The sequence below is a fragment of the Mus caroli genome, chromosome 17, assembly GCF_900094665.2.
Source record: "Mus caroli chromosome 17, CAROLI_EIJ_v1.1, whole genome shotgun sequence".
NCBI classification, from domain to species: domain Eukaryota; kingdom Metazoa; phylum Chordata; class Mammalia; order Rodentia; family Muridae; genus Mus; species Mus caroli.
This window is the reverse complement of record NC_034586.1, coordinates 4,020,895-4,036,990: the sequence shown is the minus strand read 5'-3', so window position 1 is coordinate 4,036,990 and position 16,096 is coordinate 4,020,895. Positions and strand designations below refer to the sequence as shown.

The 16,096-nt window shown below is 43.7% G+C and overlaps 3 protein-coding genes and 2 non-coding genes across 7 annotated transcripts in view; 3 read left to right on the top strand and 2 right to left on the bottom strand.

Annotated features, from left to right (window-relative positions):
- Mrpl18 (mitochondrial ribosomal protein L18) overlaps window positions 1-2,635 on the bottom strand; it is a 5,033-nt gene extending 2,398 nt beyond the window's left edge. Inside the window, exons 1-3 of one of the 2 annotated variants that reach the window (XM_021149461.2) lie at window positions 2,440-2,635; window positions 2,131-2,317; window positions 536-618 (exon numbers count right to left, since the gene is read on the bottom strand). In XM_021149461.2, the coding sequence (XP_021005120.1) occupies window positions 536-618; window positions 2,131-2,317; window positions 2,440-2,491 (322 nt within the window). In that variant the 5' untranslated portion in view covers window positions 2,492-2,635. Of the gene's footprint in view, window positions 1-386; window positions 619-2,130; window positions 2,318-2,439 lie in introns of both variants that reach the window. The other variant, XM_021149460.2, reaches the window with a different exon arrangement.
- A 252-nt stretch (window positions 2,636-2,887) lies between these two features.
- Tcp1 (t-complex 1) overlaps window positions 2,888-16,096 on the top strand; it is a 27,725-nt gene continuing 14,516 nt past the window's right edge. The window contains exons 1-12 of one of the 2 annotated variants that reach the window (XM_029471017.1): window positions 2,888-3,122; window positions 4,269-4,354; window positions 4,902-5,030; window positions 6,185-6,282; window positions 6,650-6,760; window positions 7,119-7,300; window positions 7,862-7,988; window positions 9,262-9,437; window positions 9,781-9,904; window positions 10,373-10,565; window positions 10,686-10,849; window positions 11,415-11,555. In XM_029471017.1, coding sequence (XP_029326877.1) covers window positions 3,059-3,122; window positions 4,269-4,354; window positions 4,902-5,030; window positions 6,185-6,282; window positions 6,650-6,760; window positions 7,119-7,300; window positions 7,862-7,988; window positions 9,262-9,437; window positions 9,781-9,904; window positions 10,373-10,565; window positions 10,686-10,849; window positions 11,415-11,555 — 1,595 coding nt within the window. In that variant the 5' untranslated portion in view covers window positions 2,888-3,058. Of the gene's footprint in view, window positions 3,123-4,268; window positions 4,355-4,901; window positions 5,031-6,184; window positions 6,283-6,649; window positions 6,761-7,118; window positions 7,301-7,861; window positions 7,989-9,261; window positions 9,438-9,780; window positions 9,905-10,372; window positions 10,566-10,685; window positions 10,850-11,414; window positions 11,721-16,096 lie in introns of those variants that run through there. The other variant, XM_021149256.2, reaches the window with a different exon arrangement.
- Window positions 6,421-6,557, top strand: LOC115029778. The gene has a single exon (XR_003835344.1). It is a non-coding gene; the product is annotated as a small nucleolar RNA SNORA29 (small nucleolar RNA).
- Window positions 9,962-10,089, top strand: LOC115029775. The gene has a single exon (XR_003835341.1). It is a non-coding gene; the product is annotated as a small nucleolar RNA SNORA20 (small nucleolar RNA).
- Window positions 10,989-16,096, bottom strand: part of LOC110283775 (acetyl-CoA acetyltransferase, cytosolic-like) — a 16,120-nt gene continuing 11,012 nt past the window's right edge. Inside the window, exons 5-9 of the mRNA XM_021149258.2 lie at window positions 15,890-16,033; window positions 14,755-14,877; window positions 13,630-13,784; window positions 12,427-12,537; window positions 10,989-11,985 (exon numbers count right to left, since the gene is read on the bottom strand). Of these exons, the coding sequence (XP_021004917.1) occupies window positions 11,815-11,985; window positions 12,427-12,537; window positions 13,630-13,784; window positions 14,755-14,877; window positions 15,890-16,033 (704 nt within the window). The 3' untranslated portion in view covers window positions 10,989-11,814. The remainder of the gene's footprint in view (window positions 11,986-12,426; window positions 12,538-13,629; window positions 13,785-14,754; window positions 14,878-15,889; window positions 16,034-16,096) is intronic.

The following is a 16,096-nucleotide window of genomic DNA, read 5'->3' as shown; positions in this document are numbered from 1 at the left end:
TCACTTTGTAGACCAGGCTGGCCTCGAACTCAGAAATCCGCCTGCCTCTGCCTCCCGAGTGCTGGGATTAAAGGCGTGCGCCACCACGCCCGGCTGCCTCTATTTTTAAACAGGATCTCACTATATATCCCCAACTAGATGGAACGTCCTTGGTAGACCATACCACACCAAATTTTTGTTTGTTTTCTGCTTTCTTTTTTTGTTTCTTGAGACAGGGTTTCTCTGTGTAGCCCTGGCATTCCTGGAACTCACACTGTAGACCAAGCTGCCCTTGACCATGGAGATCTCTTGCCTCTGAGACCTCCCGAGTGCTGGGATTAAAGGCATGCACCACCATTCCTAGCTGAATGTTTACCTTTTAAGTAAATACATAGAAATACAAGTACCGAGTCTGAGGACGCCTCCCACGGGGTGGGCTGGTAGACCATGAAGTTGATTCCTGCTTCTAAGCACCGCTGTGCCAGCACTCGCCCAATGCTCTCACAAGCCACCACGTTTCTGGTACTATAAAGGTGTTTTTTAATAGCCCATTCTCGAGTGGATGCTGAAACAACAACTTGGCCGTTAAGATGCTCAACAAATGCTTCTACGTGATGCTGAGTCTTTACAACTCGCAACCTAAACAGGGAGAAAAGAGTTATAAAACAATCTATTAACAAAAAGTTGGGCCACTTAAGGTGAATAAACGCCCACGTGTTCTTCAAGAATTTGGTGAGCCCACTGTTATGACAGTTCAATGGGTAAAGATGCTTCCTACCAAGACCAACAGCCTGCATTCAATCCCCAGGACTCACAAGGTGGACCATGATCTAAGTATATGCAGTGTATCCATGAACCCGTGACTATATGCACATACCAATCTACTGAAAAAACAAAACAATAAAAACAAACTGGAATGGGATTTGATGCTCTCTTCTGCTGTGTCTGAAGACAGCAACAGTGTACTCACAAAAATAAAAATAAGTAATTACAAAAAAACCAACCAAATAAACAAAAACCAGAAAAATCCCACTTGATTATCAAAAATAATCACCACCGTCTAACAACAGATAACACCTACAATGATAATAATGTAGTTTAAATAGTTGAATTAAGGGCTGGAAAGATGGCTCAGCGGTTAAGAGCACTGACTGTTCTTCCAGAGGTCCTGAGTTCAATTCCCAGCAACCACATGGTGGCTTAAAACCATCTGATGCCCTCTTCTGGTATGTATGTCTGAAAACAGAGACAGTGTATACCCATACACAAAATAAATAAGTCTTAAAAAAAAATGTTGACTTAAAAAAAAAAGACATACATTTAAAGCATCTAGCATAACTGCTCATAAATACAATGCTTTCAGTTGATAGCCATCTTGGGGCTGGGGAGTGCAGTTCAGAGGTAAAGCACTTGCTTTGTGTGATGAAGGAACTCGCCTAAACTGCGTAATTCTCCCAAAATAAAATTTAACATTTATTTTCATGTGCATGATTATTTTGGGGGAATGTATAGCTGTGTGCCACCAAGGTCAGAAGAGGGTGTCAGATCCCTGGGAACTGGAATTACAGACCATTGTAAGCTGCCTGGATCCTCAGTGAACTCAGTAAGTGCTTTAAATGAATACAAATTTTAAAATGTATTTCATAAAATGTTTCTATTAATGAACTTTTAACCTTTTTTCCCCCATTAAAAAAAATCATTAAGGCTCAAACGTTACCCTAATGTGCACACTAATAACTAATTCTACTTAGCACTCTATTCTGTAACACTGTACACACACACCTGTACTTACTGAACTACATACAGGTACACAGGCCTGTCAGTTCCAGACACTCAATCCCAGCCTCCTAGCCTCCTCTGCTAGAATATCCTTCATGGCAAATGATTTCGCGGCTTCCTGTCCTTTAGATCTCAGCTTTTTGACATGTCACCTTCAGAGAGACCTCAGGACATAGCCTCTTATTCTCAAGTTACCGTTTAAGTTTTCTTCAAGACAACTAACTAGTTGCTTGCTCCAAGGTCGCTTTCTACCCACATGTCATCTTCCTGACACATCCCGAGGCTTACCTGGCAGGATCAGTCAGGGATTGGTGAAATTGGTAAGGTGCTATGCACAGCTTAGTCAGTCAGTCAAGAGCCGACTTTAATTACCTGTGCCAGAACTCACGGTTAGGCCACACGGTAGCCCAGCCCCGTTCTTTCCGAGCTACCCCTAAGAGCTCCAAATTCCGAGGGTTCCGATTGGTGAACTCCGGGGCCACCGCTTCGTTTTCCTTAGTCTCCACGTCGGGCTGCACGGCCGGCACGGAACTGGTTGAGAGGGCTGCGAACCCACACTCTAGAAAATGGAAACGATCACATGCATCTTTCACTTTCCCACATCAGGTACAAAATCGCCTTTGCAAATGCACACGTACTGTGCACAAAGCGCAGGCAAGGAGGTGGGGCGAGATTAGTTACCCAGTTTCCTGCAAACTGACAGACATTTCCAGAACCGCGGCTGAAGCGCCATGGCTGACGGGACCTGGGCAAAGTCACACAGTGCCCTGTCTTCCTTTGCTCAGGGTCGTCTCGGGAAACAACTAGTCGCAGCCATGTTAACTGTGGGCAAAGCTACAAGGGCCTGCAGTACCTCGGTGTCTCCAGGACCCGGAACTAACAAGCTCCCTAGTGCTGAGTGGCCGAGTGAGCGATCGGTATCCCTGGTTCAACCAATCACCGCAGACGTTGAGGCGAAGGGCGGGCCACGCTAGCCGTGGCCAAGAGCCTGACTTCCGTTTTCCACTTTCGCGCCTTTCTTCTACAGTCTCTAGTTGACCCAGCGTCCGGCAGCCCCCTACTTCCGGCGTTTTCAGTTTTCGCCCCGCCCAGCCCTCGTCTGTCAATCCCTACCGCTTTCCCGGCAGGCCTTGCGGTTGGTAGAGCGTGGAGAGCGGGCAGGGCGTGTTACCCAGCAGGCCCCGCGGCGTCGCTCGGGCCTCTCCACGCCGTGGTCCCCGCCGTGGTGGCCGCTCTCCGGTCTCAGAGCGGAGCTATCGGTTTTCTGCGGCCGTAGTGAGCTTTGCTTCGTTTCCTGAAGATGGAGGGTCCTTTGTCCGTGTTCGGGGACCGCAGCACTGGGGAGGCGATCCGCTCCCAGAATGGTAAGGGCGAGAGAATGGTAAGGGTCCAGCTCGCGGCGGCGCAGGCCGAAGCCCAGCCGCGGTCGATAGGCCGGGGCTGTCCGCCTGGCACAGTGAAGTTCCCTCAGGAGAAGCCCAGCCGTCCCGGGTCCGCCCTCACTAGCGGGCCGGCTCGGCGCCATTGCGCCCTACCGTGTAAGGGAAGAATGTTCGAGAATGCACACGGCTGGGGGAGGCGCTCAGGATGGGTGTGGGCGTCCGTGCCCCAATACCTAGTAGAGGAGCTCCAGACAGACATGTCCGCCACTCCCCTCGGCTCCTTTGTTGGGTTCCAGGCCGGTTGGAGCATCTCTGACATAGCCAGAAAAGCGTAGCTTTCACCGGTTCCATTGGCCCTTGAGAAGATGCTCATAGAATCTAGGTGGCTTTTGCGTTGCTTCCCTTCGCTGGTCTGGTTCTTGGATGCCCAGAATCTGCACGGCTGCTCCCCCAGTAAAACGTAACGGAATGCAAACTGAACGTTATTAAGCGATACTTTAGCTGCCTTTATCGTGGTTATACGAATGAGCACGTGGTTTGCTGTGGTTGAATTTGTTCTTGAAAGCATTCCCTTGCAGGAACCGTGTTCTGTGTTGTGCTTTTTTTTTTAAACAGCTCTCTTAGAAATTACTACTACTTTTCCTGGTGAACTATCTAATATTCTTATTAAAACTTGCCAGAGTCTGAAGAGGAAGGCTGAGCTGTACCTTAAAGGGTTTTTTCCCCCTAGTGTAGTAGTAAGGAATGAACTTAAGATTGCTTATAATTTGAGGCATTAAAATCTTTACAATCGGCGATATACCAATACTCAATATAAAAAAGAATAGTTAACCTTCACTGGTCCTTAAGTGTTTTGGTTTGGTTTGGTTTTTGGTTTTTCGAGACAGGGTTTCTCTGTGTAGTCCTGGCTGTCCTGGAACTCACTTTGTAGACCAGGATGGCCTCAAACTCAGAAATCCACCTGCCTCTGCATCCGGAGTGCTGAGATTAAAGGCGTGTGCCACCACACCCGGCTTGATTTTTTTTTTTTTTAATAGTAATTACAGACTTTAGATTTTAGCAAATCATAGGTAGTTGAGTGTCTTGGTTTATGCGTTGTTCTAATTAGTTTTCACTGTTTATCTACAGTTATGGCTGCAGCTTCTATTGCCAACATTGTTAAAAGTTCTCTTGGGCCAGTTGGCTTGGATAAAATGTTGGTGGATGATATTGGTGTAAGTATATATCTAATTGTTCTTGCTTGCCTTGATAAAGATACATTGTTTTAAGTTTCAAAAAAATCTTTGGCAAAGTCTTTTTTTTTTGATTTTTAATATTTTTATTACATATTTTCCTCAATTACATTTCCAATGCTATCCCAAAAGTCCCCCATAGCGCCCCCCACTTCCCTACCCACCCATTCCCATTCTTTTGGCCCTGGCATTCCCCTATATTGGGGCATATAAAGTTTGCAAGTCCAATGGGCCTCTCTTTCCATTGATGGCCGACTAGGCCATCTTTCGATACATATGCAGCTAGAGACAAGAGCTCCGGGGTTCTGGTTAGTACATCATGTTGTTCCAACAATAGGGTTGCAGATCCCTTTAGCTCCTTGGGTACTTTCTCTAGCTTCTCCATTGGGAGCCCTGTGATACATCCAATAGCTGACTGTGAACATCCACTCCTGTGTTTGCTAGGCCCCCAAAGTCTTTGTTTTTACCTGAGTATGGCATCCTAGAGCTTGGTTTCTGTGTTGACCACTTATTCCTTCATATTTCTCAGGATGTAACCATTACTAACGATGGTGCCACCATCCTGAAGTTACTGGAGGTAGAACATCCCGCAGCCAAAGTTCTGTGTGAGCTGGCTGACCTGCAAGACAAAGAAGTTGGAGATGGAACTACCTCAGTGGTGAGACGCTACCAGGAAATGGCTAGAGAATAGTCAGCTTATTAGAGTTGAGTCCATGAGAGAGTCATACTCTAGGTCAGAAATCAGTCACCTTTTAAGGCAGTCTCACAAACGTTTGAAAATTAACCATTGCAGCTAGTTAGTGCAATTTAAGTAAGGGAAGAACAAGGTGATTAAATAAATACAAGCTTGTTTTAAATACTGGAGTCTCGTGAATTTGGGGCCTTATTTTAAACCTACTTACCATGATGATGTTCACATGTAGAAAATGTTACCAGGTTTGGACTTTTTTCTTTGTTGTTTAATAGATACTTTTGTATTTTAAATGTGAACAAGAAATCTTTGGAATTCAAAATAGAAATTTGCGGAAGTTAGTTTGCTACCATATAGTGCTAATGGCTAGTCAGCAAACATGGCGAATAGTGTAACATTTTGTGAGTTAACCTGCTTAAGTAGTAAAATACTGTTTGGTGAGGCAGATTTTAGACCTGGCAAAATAAATGGTGAGGGAAAAGTATTTATAGACTTAACCTTTACTATGAAAGAATTGACTCTGTGTTTTCTAAGTAGTGAAAATGGACTTTATCTAATTTGTTCATAGACAATGTAACTTAAAAATAACCTTAATTCCACTCAAAAGAAGAAAAGTTTTTTGGAGATTTTGTTTTGTTTTATTATTAAGAAAACTGGTTTTTCACAGTGTTCTCTATTTTAAATGATCTTAAGATTTTATTGAAATTACTGGAATAATACTAGTCATTTCCATTGATTGCTATCTAGCTCTTGTTGCACTAAGTCTGTAAATGTAATGGATATAAATTCTGCTGTATTAGATTTTTAGCATTTTCTGGCTTTTCCAGCTTGGACCATTTCCGTAGAATACTTTTAGGTTTTTTTGAGACAAGGTTTCTCTGTGTAGCCCTGGCTGTCTTGGAACTCACTTTGTAGACCAGGCTGGCCTTGAACTCAGAAATCCTCCTGCCTCTGCCTCCCGAGTGCTGGGATTAAAGCACAGAATACTTCCTGGTGATTCTATGTTGTGTTTTCAGGAAGTTGCTACTCACTTGTCTACTGTGGTATTCTGCTTAATAATCATGTTTTCCTGTTGTGCATATTGAGTGCCATGCATATTTAAAGCAATGCTTGATCAACAGGTAATCATTGCAGCGGAGCTTCTGAAAAATGCAGATGAGCTAGTCAAACAGAAAATTCATCCAACATCAGTTATTAGTGGCTATCGTCTTGCCTGCAAGTAAGATTGCTTTCACAGAACATGTTACTTTGTGTAATAGTAAATTGTATCTTACTGTTTTAACTAAGCGTTAAGTTGGAACTGTTGTATCTTAGCATTCAAGTGTTCACCTAGAGTACCGAGCTAGCTCCGTGTACTTTTCCCATCTGACTACCACATTTTCTCCTAATAGAGTTTAGTGGCTATGCTTATGGGATAGATGAAAGGTGCCATGATCTGAAGAGGGGGAGCCGTCCTGTGTCCTTCCTCTATATGAAATGGCTGAACAGAAACCATTCCCTGTGATATTTGACAATGTGTTAAATGTGGTGAGATGCAAAACTTTGGAGTGGTGTGTTTCTATTTTTCTTTTCCACACTCTTAACAGGGAGGCGGTGCGTTATATCAATGAGAACCTAATTATTAACACAGACGACCTTGGAAGAGACTGTCTGACCAGTGCTGCTAAGACATCCATGTCTTCCAAAATTATTGGGATGTATCCTTGAATGTTCCTGGCTAGTTTGGCCCTAACCCCTTTTGCTCCAAAAAAATGACTTTTTAAACTTTTTGGAATGTTAGTTTTCTGCAGTAAAATTTAAAGTGCCATTTACTGCAAGTTGATCTTATTAGAGAGAAACAACTGATCCTGCTACCACCTTTCCAACATTTCTGTGGTGAAAACTGCATTTGAAGTACAGGTGGTGCTGGTATATATGCACAAGTCACTTTGATTGTAGTTATAATACTTTTCCTCACTGGTGAATTATTTTGCTAAAAGTAAGTCTAGTTGAGTAGATTTTTGGTCCCTGGGCCTTTTGTTTTGTTGTTTCAGCTGTCCTTAACTGCCGTCTCAGAAATGGTGATTACTTTGCTAATATGGTAGTAGATGCTGTGCTTGCTGTTAAATACACAGATGCCAGAGGCCAGCCTCGCTATCCAGTCAATTCTGTTAATATTCTGAAAGCCCATGGGAGAAGTCAGATAGAAAGCATGCTGATCAATGGCTATGCACTCAATTGTGTGGTTGGATCTCAGGGTAAGTGGGGTTCTGTTATTTACAAATCAGAGTCACTCTCTGGTTTATATACTATACTCTTTTTTTTTTTTTAAAGATTTATTATATGTCAGTACACTGTAGCTGTCTTCAGACACTCCAGAAGAGGGCACCAGATCTCGTTACGGATGGTCGTGAGCCACCATGTGGTTGCTGGGATTTGAACTCTGGACCTTCGGAAGAGCAGTCGGGTGCTCTTACCCACTGAGCCATCTCACCAGCCCTATACTATACTCTTAATGAGATCAAAATGTTGTGATAGGTGCTGGCCTAGAGGCTCAGATATTTGATTCTATCATTAAGTTATGAGAGGCAGGCAGGTCTCTTAATTTTCAGGCCAGCCTTGTCTATCTAGTGAAACTTTGCATTTAAAAAGAAAAGGAGATGGAGGGTATGGGGGACTTTTGGGATAGCATTGGAAATGTAATTGAGGAAAATACATAATAAAAAAAAATATTTTAAAAAAAAGGAAAAAAAATTATGTGTACTTGGGACCAAAATTAATTAACTAACTAATTAACTAACCTTTTTATTCATTTATAGGCATGCCCAAGAGAATAGTTAATGCAAAAATTGCTTGTCTTGACTTCAGCCTGCAGAAAACAAAAATGAAGCTTGGTGTACAGGTGGTTATTACAGACCCTGAGAAATTGGACCAAATTAGACAGAGGTAAGTGGAGGGGCATGTTCTTTTTTTTTTTTTTTTTTTTTTTTTTAAGTAAAATAAAATAAGGACTGGAGAGATGGCTCAACAGTTAAGAGCACTGGCTGCTCTTCCAGAGGTCCTGAGTTTTAATTCCTAGCAACCACATAGTAGCTTACAGCCATTTGTAATGGAATCCAATGCACTCTTCTAGTGTGTGTCTGAAGACAGCTGCAGTGTACTCATAAATAAAAAAATAAATAATAAAGTAAAATCAAGGATTATGGTCATCATGGTGTAGCCTCTTGTCACAAACAAAACTGATATCAAATAAGTACAAACTATCAAGTGTTAGATACTGTGTATGACTGGTAGAGCGTTCACGTAAGACTGCCTCTGTAGCACAGTAGGACACAGTGCTGACTGTAGCTGCAGTGACATCACCCTAGCAGACCGCTTTCACTTCTTCTTACTTTCAGGGGACTGCTGTTGTATGATTAAAGTATGTCTGTTATGTACATGTAACATAGCTTAAATAGGCATTTACTGTCTCATATTCCATAGAACATCATATGACTGCCTCTTGACTTGTAAATGCCCACAGATTAGCCAAGCAGTGGTGGCACATACATTTAGTCCAAAGAGGCAGGGGCAGGTGCATCTCTGAGTTTGAGGCCAGCCCAACTTCAGGAGTCTTTTGCTGTATCTGTCCTTGATACATTCTGTACCTCTGGTTTCTGTCTCTGAAGTCTTTCATCTTTCTAGTCATTTTCATGATAACAACTTAGGCCCGCTTGAAAGAAATATTTTGACTATCATAGCCTCAGAACATAAGCATCTTTGCCATCTATGTTTTAACATACACTTACATATCTCAATATTCTTCGTTTTGCGGTCTTACATAACTTCTGTTGGTTCAACTCTGAACTATTTTCTTATCCCACTATGTGGGGCTCGATTTTCTGTCTTGTTCCTGTCTTGGCTTCATACAGCTTTAGCGATGCAGTCTTGAGATTGTTAATAATAAATCTCTACTGCATCTTCAAGATAGGAGAAGGTGCAAGGGTTTTGTGTTTTTTTGTATTTTTTCTTTTTAAACTGCCCATAGGAACTCAAATAATAGAAAGAGCAAAAGTTATTCTCAAGTCCTGGAAACTCACATAAATTGGACTGATTTAACCTCTGGGTTTGGTGAGAAAGAATAGTTAATGTAATTTCATGTATAACCAGTGAAAGATAACAGTGCATTGTTTAAGAACCTGAAGTTGCTAATTTTGGTTTATTGAAACATTCTCTGTAGAGAATCAGATATCACCAAGGAGAGAATTCAGAAGATCCTGGCAACTGGTGCCAATGTTATTCTAACCACTGGTGGCATTGATGATATGTGTCTCAAGTATTTTGTGGAAGCTGGTGCCATGGCTGTTAGGAGAGTTTTAAAACGGGACCTGAAGCGTGTTGCAAAAGCTTCTGGAGGTACGTCCTGGCCTGGCCTGGCCTGGCCGGTCACGGGCTGCTCGGAGATAGATGTCACTGGGTCAGAAGGGTTGGAGTGAAATATTGACACTAAATTTCAGAAATATTTTTCCTCTTTGCTGTGCTCTACTAGATTTACAGAGCCATTTTCTAGGTAGTTGAAAACGTTCTTTAATGCTGAAGTTATTGGAAATGAGTAAACTAAGGTATTTATACCTTGAAGGTGGCAGGCAGTATTGTCTTGGGTTACGGTGGTGGCTTGTCTGGAACCTTGAGATAATGCACTGATTTTCCATATACTAAAACTATGAGGAAAAAAATGTATCTTACATGACTCTTACAGCAAGTATCCTGTCTACGCTGGCCAATTTGGAAGGTGAAGAAACTTTTGAAGCGACAATGTTGGGACAAGCGGAAGAGGTCGTACAGGAGAGAATTTGTGATGATGAGCTGATCTTAATCAAAAAGTAAGAACTGCTTTTGTAAGTTACAGAGCAATGCAGATTGCGTTGTAAAAAGAATTATTTCCCATTAATTTGCTGCTCTAGTCTGTCAGTGATAGGAGCGGTTATACGCATGGGATAAAACAATATTGGGCCACTGTACATGGAGATGAAATGTGTTTTGTCTCTCGTACATGGTCTAGACATTGTTCCTGGTGCCTTATGTCTAAATACCTTTTTTTTTTCCTTTGTTTTTTTTGAGGCAGGGTTTCTCTGTAGCCCTGGCTGTCCTGGAACTCTCTTTGTTGTAGACCAGGCTGGCCTTGAACTCAGAAATCTGCCTGCCTCTGCCTCCTGAGTGCTGGGATTAAAGGCGTGCGCCACCACGCCCGGCATGTCTAAATATCTTATTAGTGGGATTTAATCAAGGGTGTCTGCAGTTAATGTTTTCACTAACAAAAATGCTAATAGCCTCATGTTTGTTCTTTGTAGTACTAAGGCTCGTACATCTGCCTCAATTATCTTACGAGGAGCAAATGATTTCATGTGTGATGAAATGGAGCGCTCTTTACATGATGCTCTTTGTGTGGTGAAGAGAGTTTTGGAGTCAAAATCTGTGGTCCCAGGTGGAGGTGCTGTAGAAGCTGCCCTGTCCATATACCTGGAAAACTATGCAACAAGCATGGTAAGGCTGCTTTCAAAGGCATAGGGTGTGGTGTTGGGTTCACAAGTAGGGTTTTGCCCTGTCAGGCCCGCTGTAGGCTTTGACTCCTTTCGTATGCACACCTCGTGGTTTTTTCCTTAGGGATCTCGGGAACAGCTTGCTATTGCAGAGTTTGCAAGATCTCTGCTTGTGATTCCTAATACACTGGCAGTGAATGCTGCCCAGGACTCCACCGACCTGGTTGCCAAGTTAAGAGCTTTTCACAATGAGGCTCAAGTTAACCCGGAACGTAAAAATCTAAAGTGGTGAGTATATGATTTCCTTGTGTTCTAGTGTCAACTTGCATGGTTCTATTGTAAGTTCATAATAGTACCTTTGTCCCTCCCTCCACCTTTTAGAAATATATGAAGGGACTTGTCACATACTGAAACATCACAGGCATCGTTTTCATGATATCATCTTTACATAATGGTGGCTGGTTTTTTAGTGCTCTGCCCTAGGTGTCACGACTCTTGGTCCCATTCTGACTCCTTGGCTAGTCTATAGAAAGGGCCAAGAGGATGATATTGGGGTAGGGCTTTCTCATTTTAGGCAGCTCTCAGCTTACAGTGAAGACAGTTTCCGAATATTGTATCTGTAGACACCCTGGTGTTTATAAAGATAGCATAAAGTATATTTACACCAACCAGAACAGTATGCCACATGTCACTATTTGCTAAGTGTTCAACAGATGAGGTTTCTCTGCTACACTGTCAGCTATTCTACTCCCAGAGGCAGGCTTGTTGGAACTCCCACAGTCTTTTGGACTAGAATAGCTGGAATACCCCACCACGTTAATTTGGTCACTGAATCCAATTTTCACCTTTATAGGATTGGTCTTGATTTGGTCCATGGGAAACCACGAGACAACAAGCAAGCAGGGGTGTTTGAACCAACCATAGTTAAAGTGAAGAGCCTGAAGTTCGCAACAGAGGCTGCAATCACCATCCTTCGGATTGATGATCTGATAAAATTACACCCAGAAAGCAAAGACGATAAACACGGAAGTTATGAAAATGCTGTTCACTCTGGAGCTCTTGATGACTGATTGGATTTCCCTCTTATTTATAACAGTGTCAGGTGCAATGTCTCAGCCTTGGGTGTCTCACATTAAAGTACAGCAAGCTGTCCACCTGGGTTCCTGTCCTCAGTTTGGTCCTCTGGTTTCCCTTTCTGCTTAGTGTTGCACTGATTTAACAAGAACCGTCCAAGGTGGTGGCTGGCATGCAGNTCACCCTCTCTGGACACACATTGCGACTCCCATCCCACCCCCAATGCACAGGGCTGCAACACCACGGGTCCCACCCACTCTCTCCAGGGTGTGCAGCAAGGTCACTAGAATCCTGCAGCCAGATGCTCCCAGAGGGTGGCCCAAGGCAATGGCTCCTCCATCGATGTTGACCTATAGAGAAGAAGAGCCTAAGTCAGTCCTCTGTGGACACAGGCTCGTGCCTGTTTTATATATAAGTCTCCCCACAGTGTTATGCTAGCAAACCATCCTTTCAATCAAACCCAACTTTCACTGTAAAGCTTAGGAATAAATAGGCCTGTATGACACCTGCTGGGTTTCTCTGTGTGGCTTTGGCCTTCCTGGATCTCACTCTGTAGACCAGGCTGGCCTCCGACTCAGAAATCCACCTGCCTCTGCCTCCCAAGTGCTGGAATTTAAGGCGTGCACCACCACTGCCTGGCTCCTGTCTTTTTTTGTTTCTAGAATGTCCCACTAATTCTGATGTGAACTAACACACTCAGTTATTTACTGTGAAAAGTCAACACCTGGCAGACGCAGCCTTAAACATGGATTGTGCAAGTTCACTGGCAAACACGACTTCATGTTGGTTACCTTCTCGGGGTTTAATCCAAGTTCTTTAGCTATTGCAACAGAGAGAGCTGCATAGGCTTCATTGATTTCAAACAGGTCAACATCTTCCAGGGACCAGCCTGCCTTTGCAACCTACAAAAAACAAAAGGAATTTGAATTAAATCATTAGTAATTGACAGCTACAAGATGTGCCTCAGTGGTTCCTGACTATAACAAGGGTTGAAGAATCTTATTTTTTTATTTTTGGTTTCTTACAAGACAGGGTTTCTTGTGTAGCCCTGGCTGTCTTGGAACTCACTCTGTAGACTAGACTGGCCTTGAACTCAGAAATCTGCCTGCCTTTGCCTCCCAAGTGCTGGGATTAAAGGCGTGTGCCACCACTGCCCGGGGGTTGAAGAATCTAAAGCCAGCATAATGTTCCCAGAAGAGCATTATGGTGGGCTCCTTTAGTGACTCCATAGTGTAGAGCCTCTCAAGGTCCAGTGGCATACCCATACTCTCAGCATTTATGACATGGAGACATCTCATTTGAGGCTACAAAGAAAGCTCAGCCTCAAAAGCAAAAGGATGTCATCTAAAATGTCCCTAAGGTGTTGGGTGTAGTAGCACATGCCTTTAATCCCAGCACTTGGGAGGGCAGAGGCAGGTGGATTTCTGGGTTGGAGGCCAGCCTGGTCTACAGAGTGAATTCCAGGACAGCCAGGGCTACACAGAAACCCTATCTCAAATAATTAAAAAAAATATATTAAGTCCCTAAGGTACAAAGTCCAAACTGTCTTCTTATTGCAGGTAATATAACACTTTATTTTTAAAAAGCTTGAACTGGCAAAGTAACTACAGATGAAGTGCTTTACATGGCACCAGAGTCCAATCCTCTAAGAAACCCAGGCATGGAGACTTGGAATCCCTGTGTTGGGGGGGAGAGGTCTTAGAGCTAGGTGGTAGCAAATGGAACCTGGTAGCAGAAACAAAGCACATCCTTACGTCTTCAGAGTGGAAAGGTTTGTTAAAGAGAGCTTAGTACAGAGCAACACTACACTCAGAAAAGCATATTAAAGGTAAGGTCACTGGTGATGCGCACCTGTAACCCACCAGCTGAGAGTACTGCTGGAGGAGCAGAAATTTAAGGCCAGCCTCTACACTGAGTTTGAAAGCACTCTGGGCTTCCCCAAACCCTGTCACACATATCTCCACCAACACACACACATTGCTAAAGAGACTCACAGCTTGCTTTATGGCTGGAATTGGTCCTACTCCCATAACCGAAGGCTCCACACCGGCTTGTGACCAGGACACTATTCTTGCTAAAGGTTTCAGCATCTGACTCTCAGCTTCTGTCTTCTTCATAAGAACCACAGCAGCAGCACCATCGTTCATTCCTGAAAACACATGACCTGGTGTCTACAGCACTCCTTTCCTTCAGGTATGGACCCAGGGCCTGCTTCCCACCTGCAAGCATTAAGCTACTGACATCTTGCCAAAGGGTTCTGTTTGCTGTGATCCATCAGACTTTAGTGAACTTAGAAATGGTCTAGTCTGGAGCGTGATAGATACTGACCACACAATATATTACAAGAGTCCCCCAAAAGCAACAGAGAGGGAGAGAGGGAGAAGGATACTGAAGAAACAAGCCCAGGCCTCATTCACAGGTACTGAGATTTCCCAGAATTTGGAAAGTGTGAAGGCAAATATCCTCATTTTAGCTTTCATGGCCTGGAATTCCCGATGAGCCCAGGCTGCCCTCAACCTCACAGAGATCTTGTGCAATGCTGGAATTGAAGGAGAGCCTCACCATGCCTGGCCACTTCAGAGGCTTTTTTTTCCTTCCTTCTCTATGTAGCCCTGCAGTAAATTTCTAGACCGGGTTGGCTTCAAGTTCACGGAGAACTAGGATTAAAGGTGTACACCATCATCGCTTGGATTTCAGAATTTTAATTTAATTGTCTTATGTTTAAACTTGTATGTTTAGTCTAGATGTCAAGCAAGCAAATTACAGGGCTGCAGAGATGGCTCAGAGGTTAAGAGCACTGACTGCTCTTCGGAAGGTCCTGAGTTCAATTCCCAGCAACCACATGGTGGCTCACAACCATCTGTAATGGGATCCGATGCCCTCTTCTGGGGTGTCTGAGACAGCTACCGTGTACTCATATACATAAAATAAATAAATCTTTAAAAAAAGAAAGAAAGAAAGCAAATCACTACATTTAGTATACATAAGTAAATAGGGAAGCATGCAGAAACTATGAATGTCCCTTCCCTTAAACCCAGTCACGTTGTGTAGAAAGACGCACTCACTTGGTAGACCTCCTCAGAGTTGGTATTTCCCCCACTGCCCCTCAGAACTCAAACCTGATGCGTTCGCTGGAGTGACAGTTCCTGTCCCATCAGTAAGAAAGTAAGGTTTCAGCTTGCCCATGGCTTCAAGGTTACTCCCATGACGAGGAAATTCATCGATTTTCATTTCAGTAAGACCTGCAGAGAGCAAAGCCAGTTGCTTGAAATGAGTACAGAGAAGGCAGAGTTCTGGGACTGGGGACTTCTCAGAAACAAGGAGTGACATTTGGAAGAAAGGTCTATGACCATTACCCACTTCCATTCGAGCAGAAATTGCTAGAATTACTGCATGCTCTCCCATGAGAACTCTTCATGAGACACTCACCCTGTGTTTCAAATCCTCAGCCCTTCCTAAGGACAGCGGCTCTTTGTATTGTATGGACACAGGTTTGGGTCATTGCATTCATTCATCTAGTTACAACTGAGTGGGTCAGAAGTGGAGCAATCCACCTTGTCTGAGCTGGGCACGAATGTCAGATTCTGCTTCAGATCATGGTGAATGTGTCCTTAAGGAACTCTAGAGACTGGTTAGCATTTCTTCAGCAGCTCATTAATACCTGTAACTCCAGCTCCTAGACTCCAAGGCCTTAAGACGGCCTCCAAGGGTATTCACACACATGTGTGCATATACACTCAGAGATAGACAGAGATCCTAAAAGTGTCCCCTTTAGAATGTGAATTTAAGAGACATACAAGATCAACTAGGTGAACAGATGCCATTCCTGAAAGGTTTGGAAAGCTGTTTTCTTCTGATAACCACAAACTGATGTTCCATTTCTCATGAAACCCATGGGTACACACTACAGCTGTGGACACTTTGAAGATGACAGTTTCCCATGTGACCGTATCCTGCTGTGGTGGCAGTATTTTCCAGACAAGGATGTTGCCAGAACCCGTAATCCCAGCACTCATCAGGAAGAAGCAGGAGGATCACCCAGCAGTCGGAGCCCAGCCTGGTCCACAGTGAGCACTAGGCCATCCAAGCTACACTGCAAGACCACGTCTCAGAANGCAACACATCACAACCTGCCCTCCCCCATTCAGATGTAGAATGCCTACACCTTTACAACNGGTAAAGACCAAAATCCACCAAGCCTCCCTATCATCCTCACAGGTGTCATCCGTGCCTAACTGTGGCCTCCACACTCACCTTTTCTGGAAGACACCAGCACTGGCACAATCTCCTTGTCAAAGTGGCCAGCTTTCTGCGCATGCTCNGCCCTGTTCTGCGACAGAACTGCAACCCTGTCCTGGGCCTCTCTGCTCACTTGCCATTTTTTGGCTACGTTTTCAGCTGAGAAGAAGAAAAGGCAAAAACAGCATATTCACGAGCTGGGCTTTGGTAGCTCAGGTTACT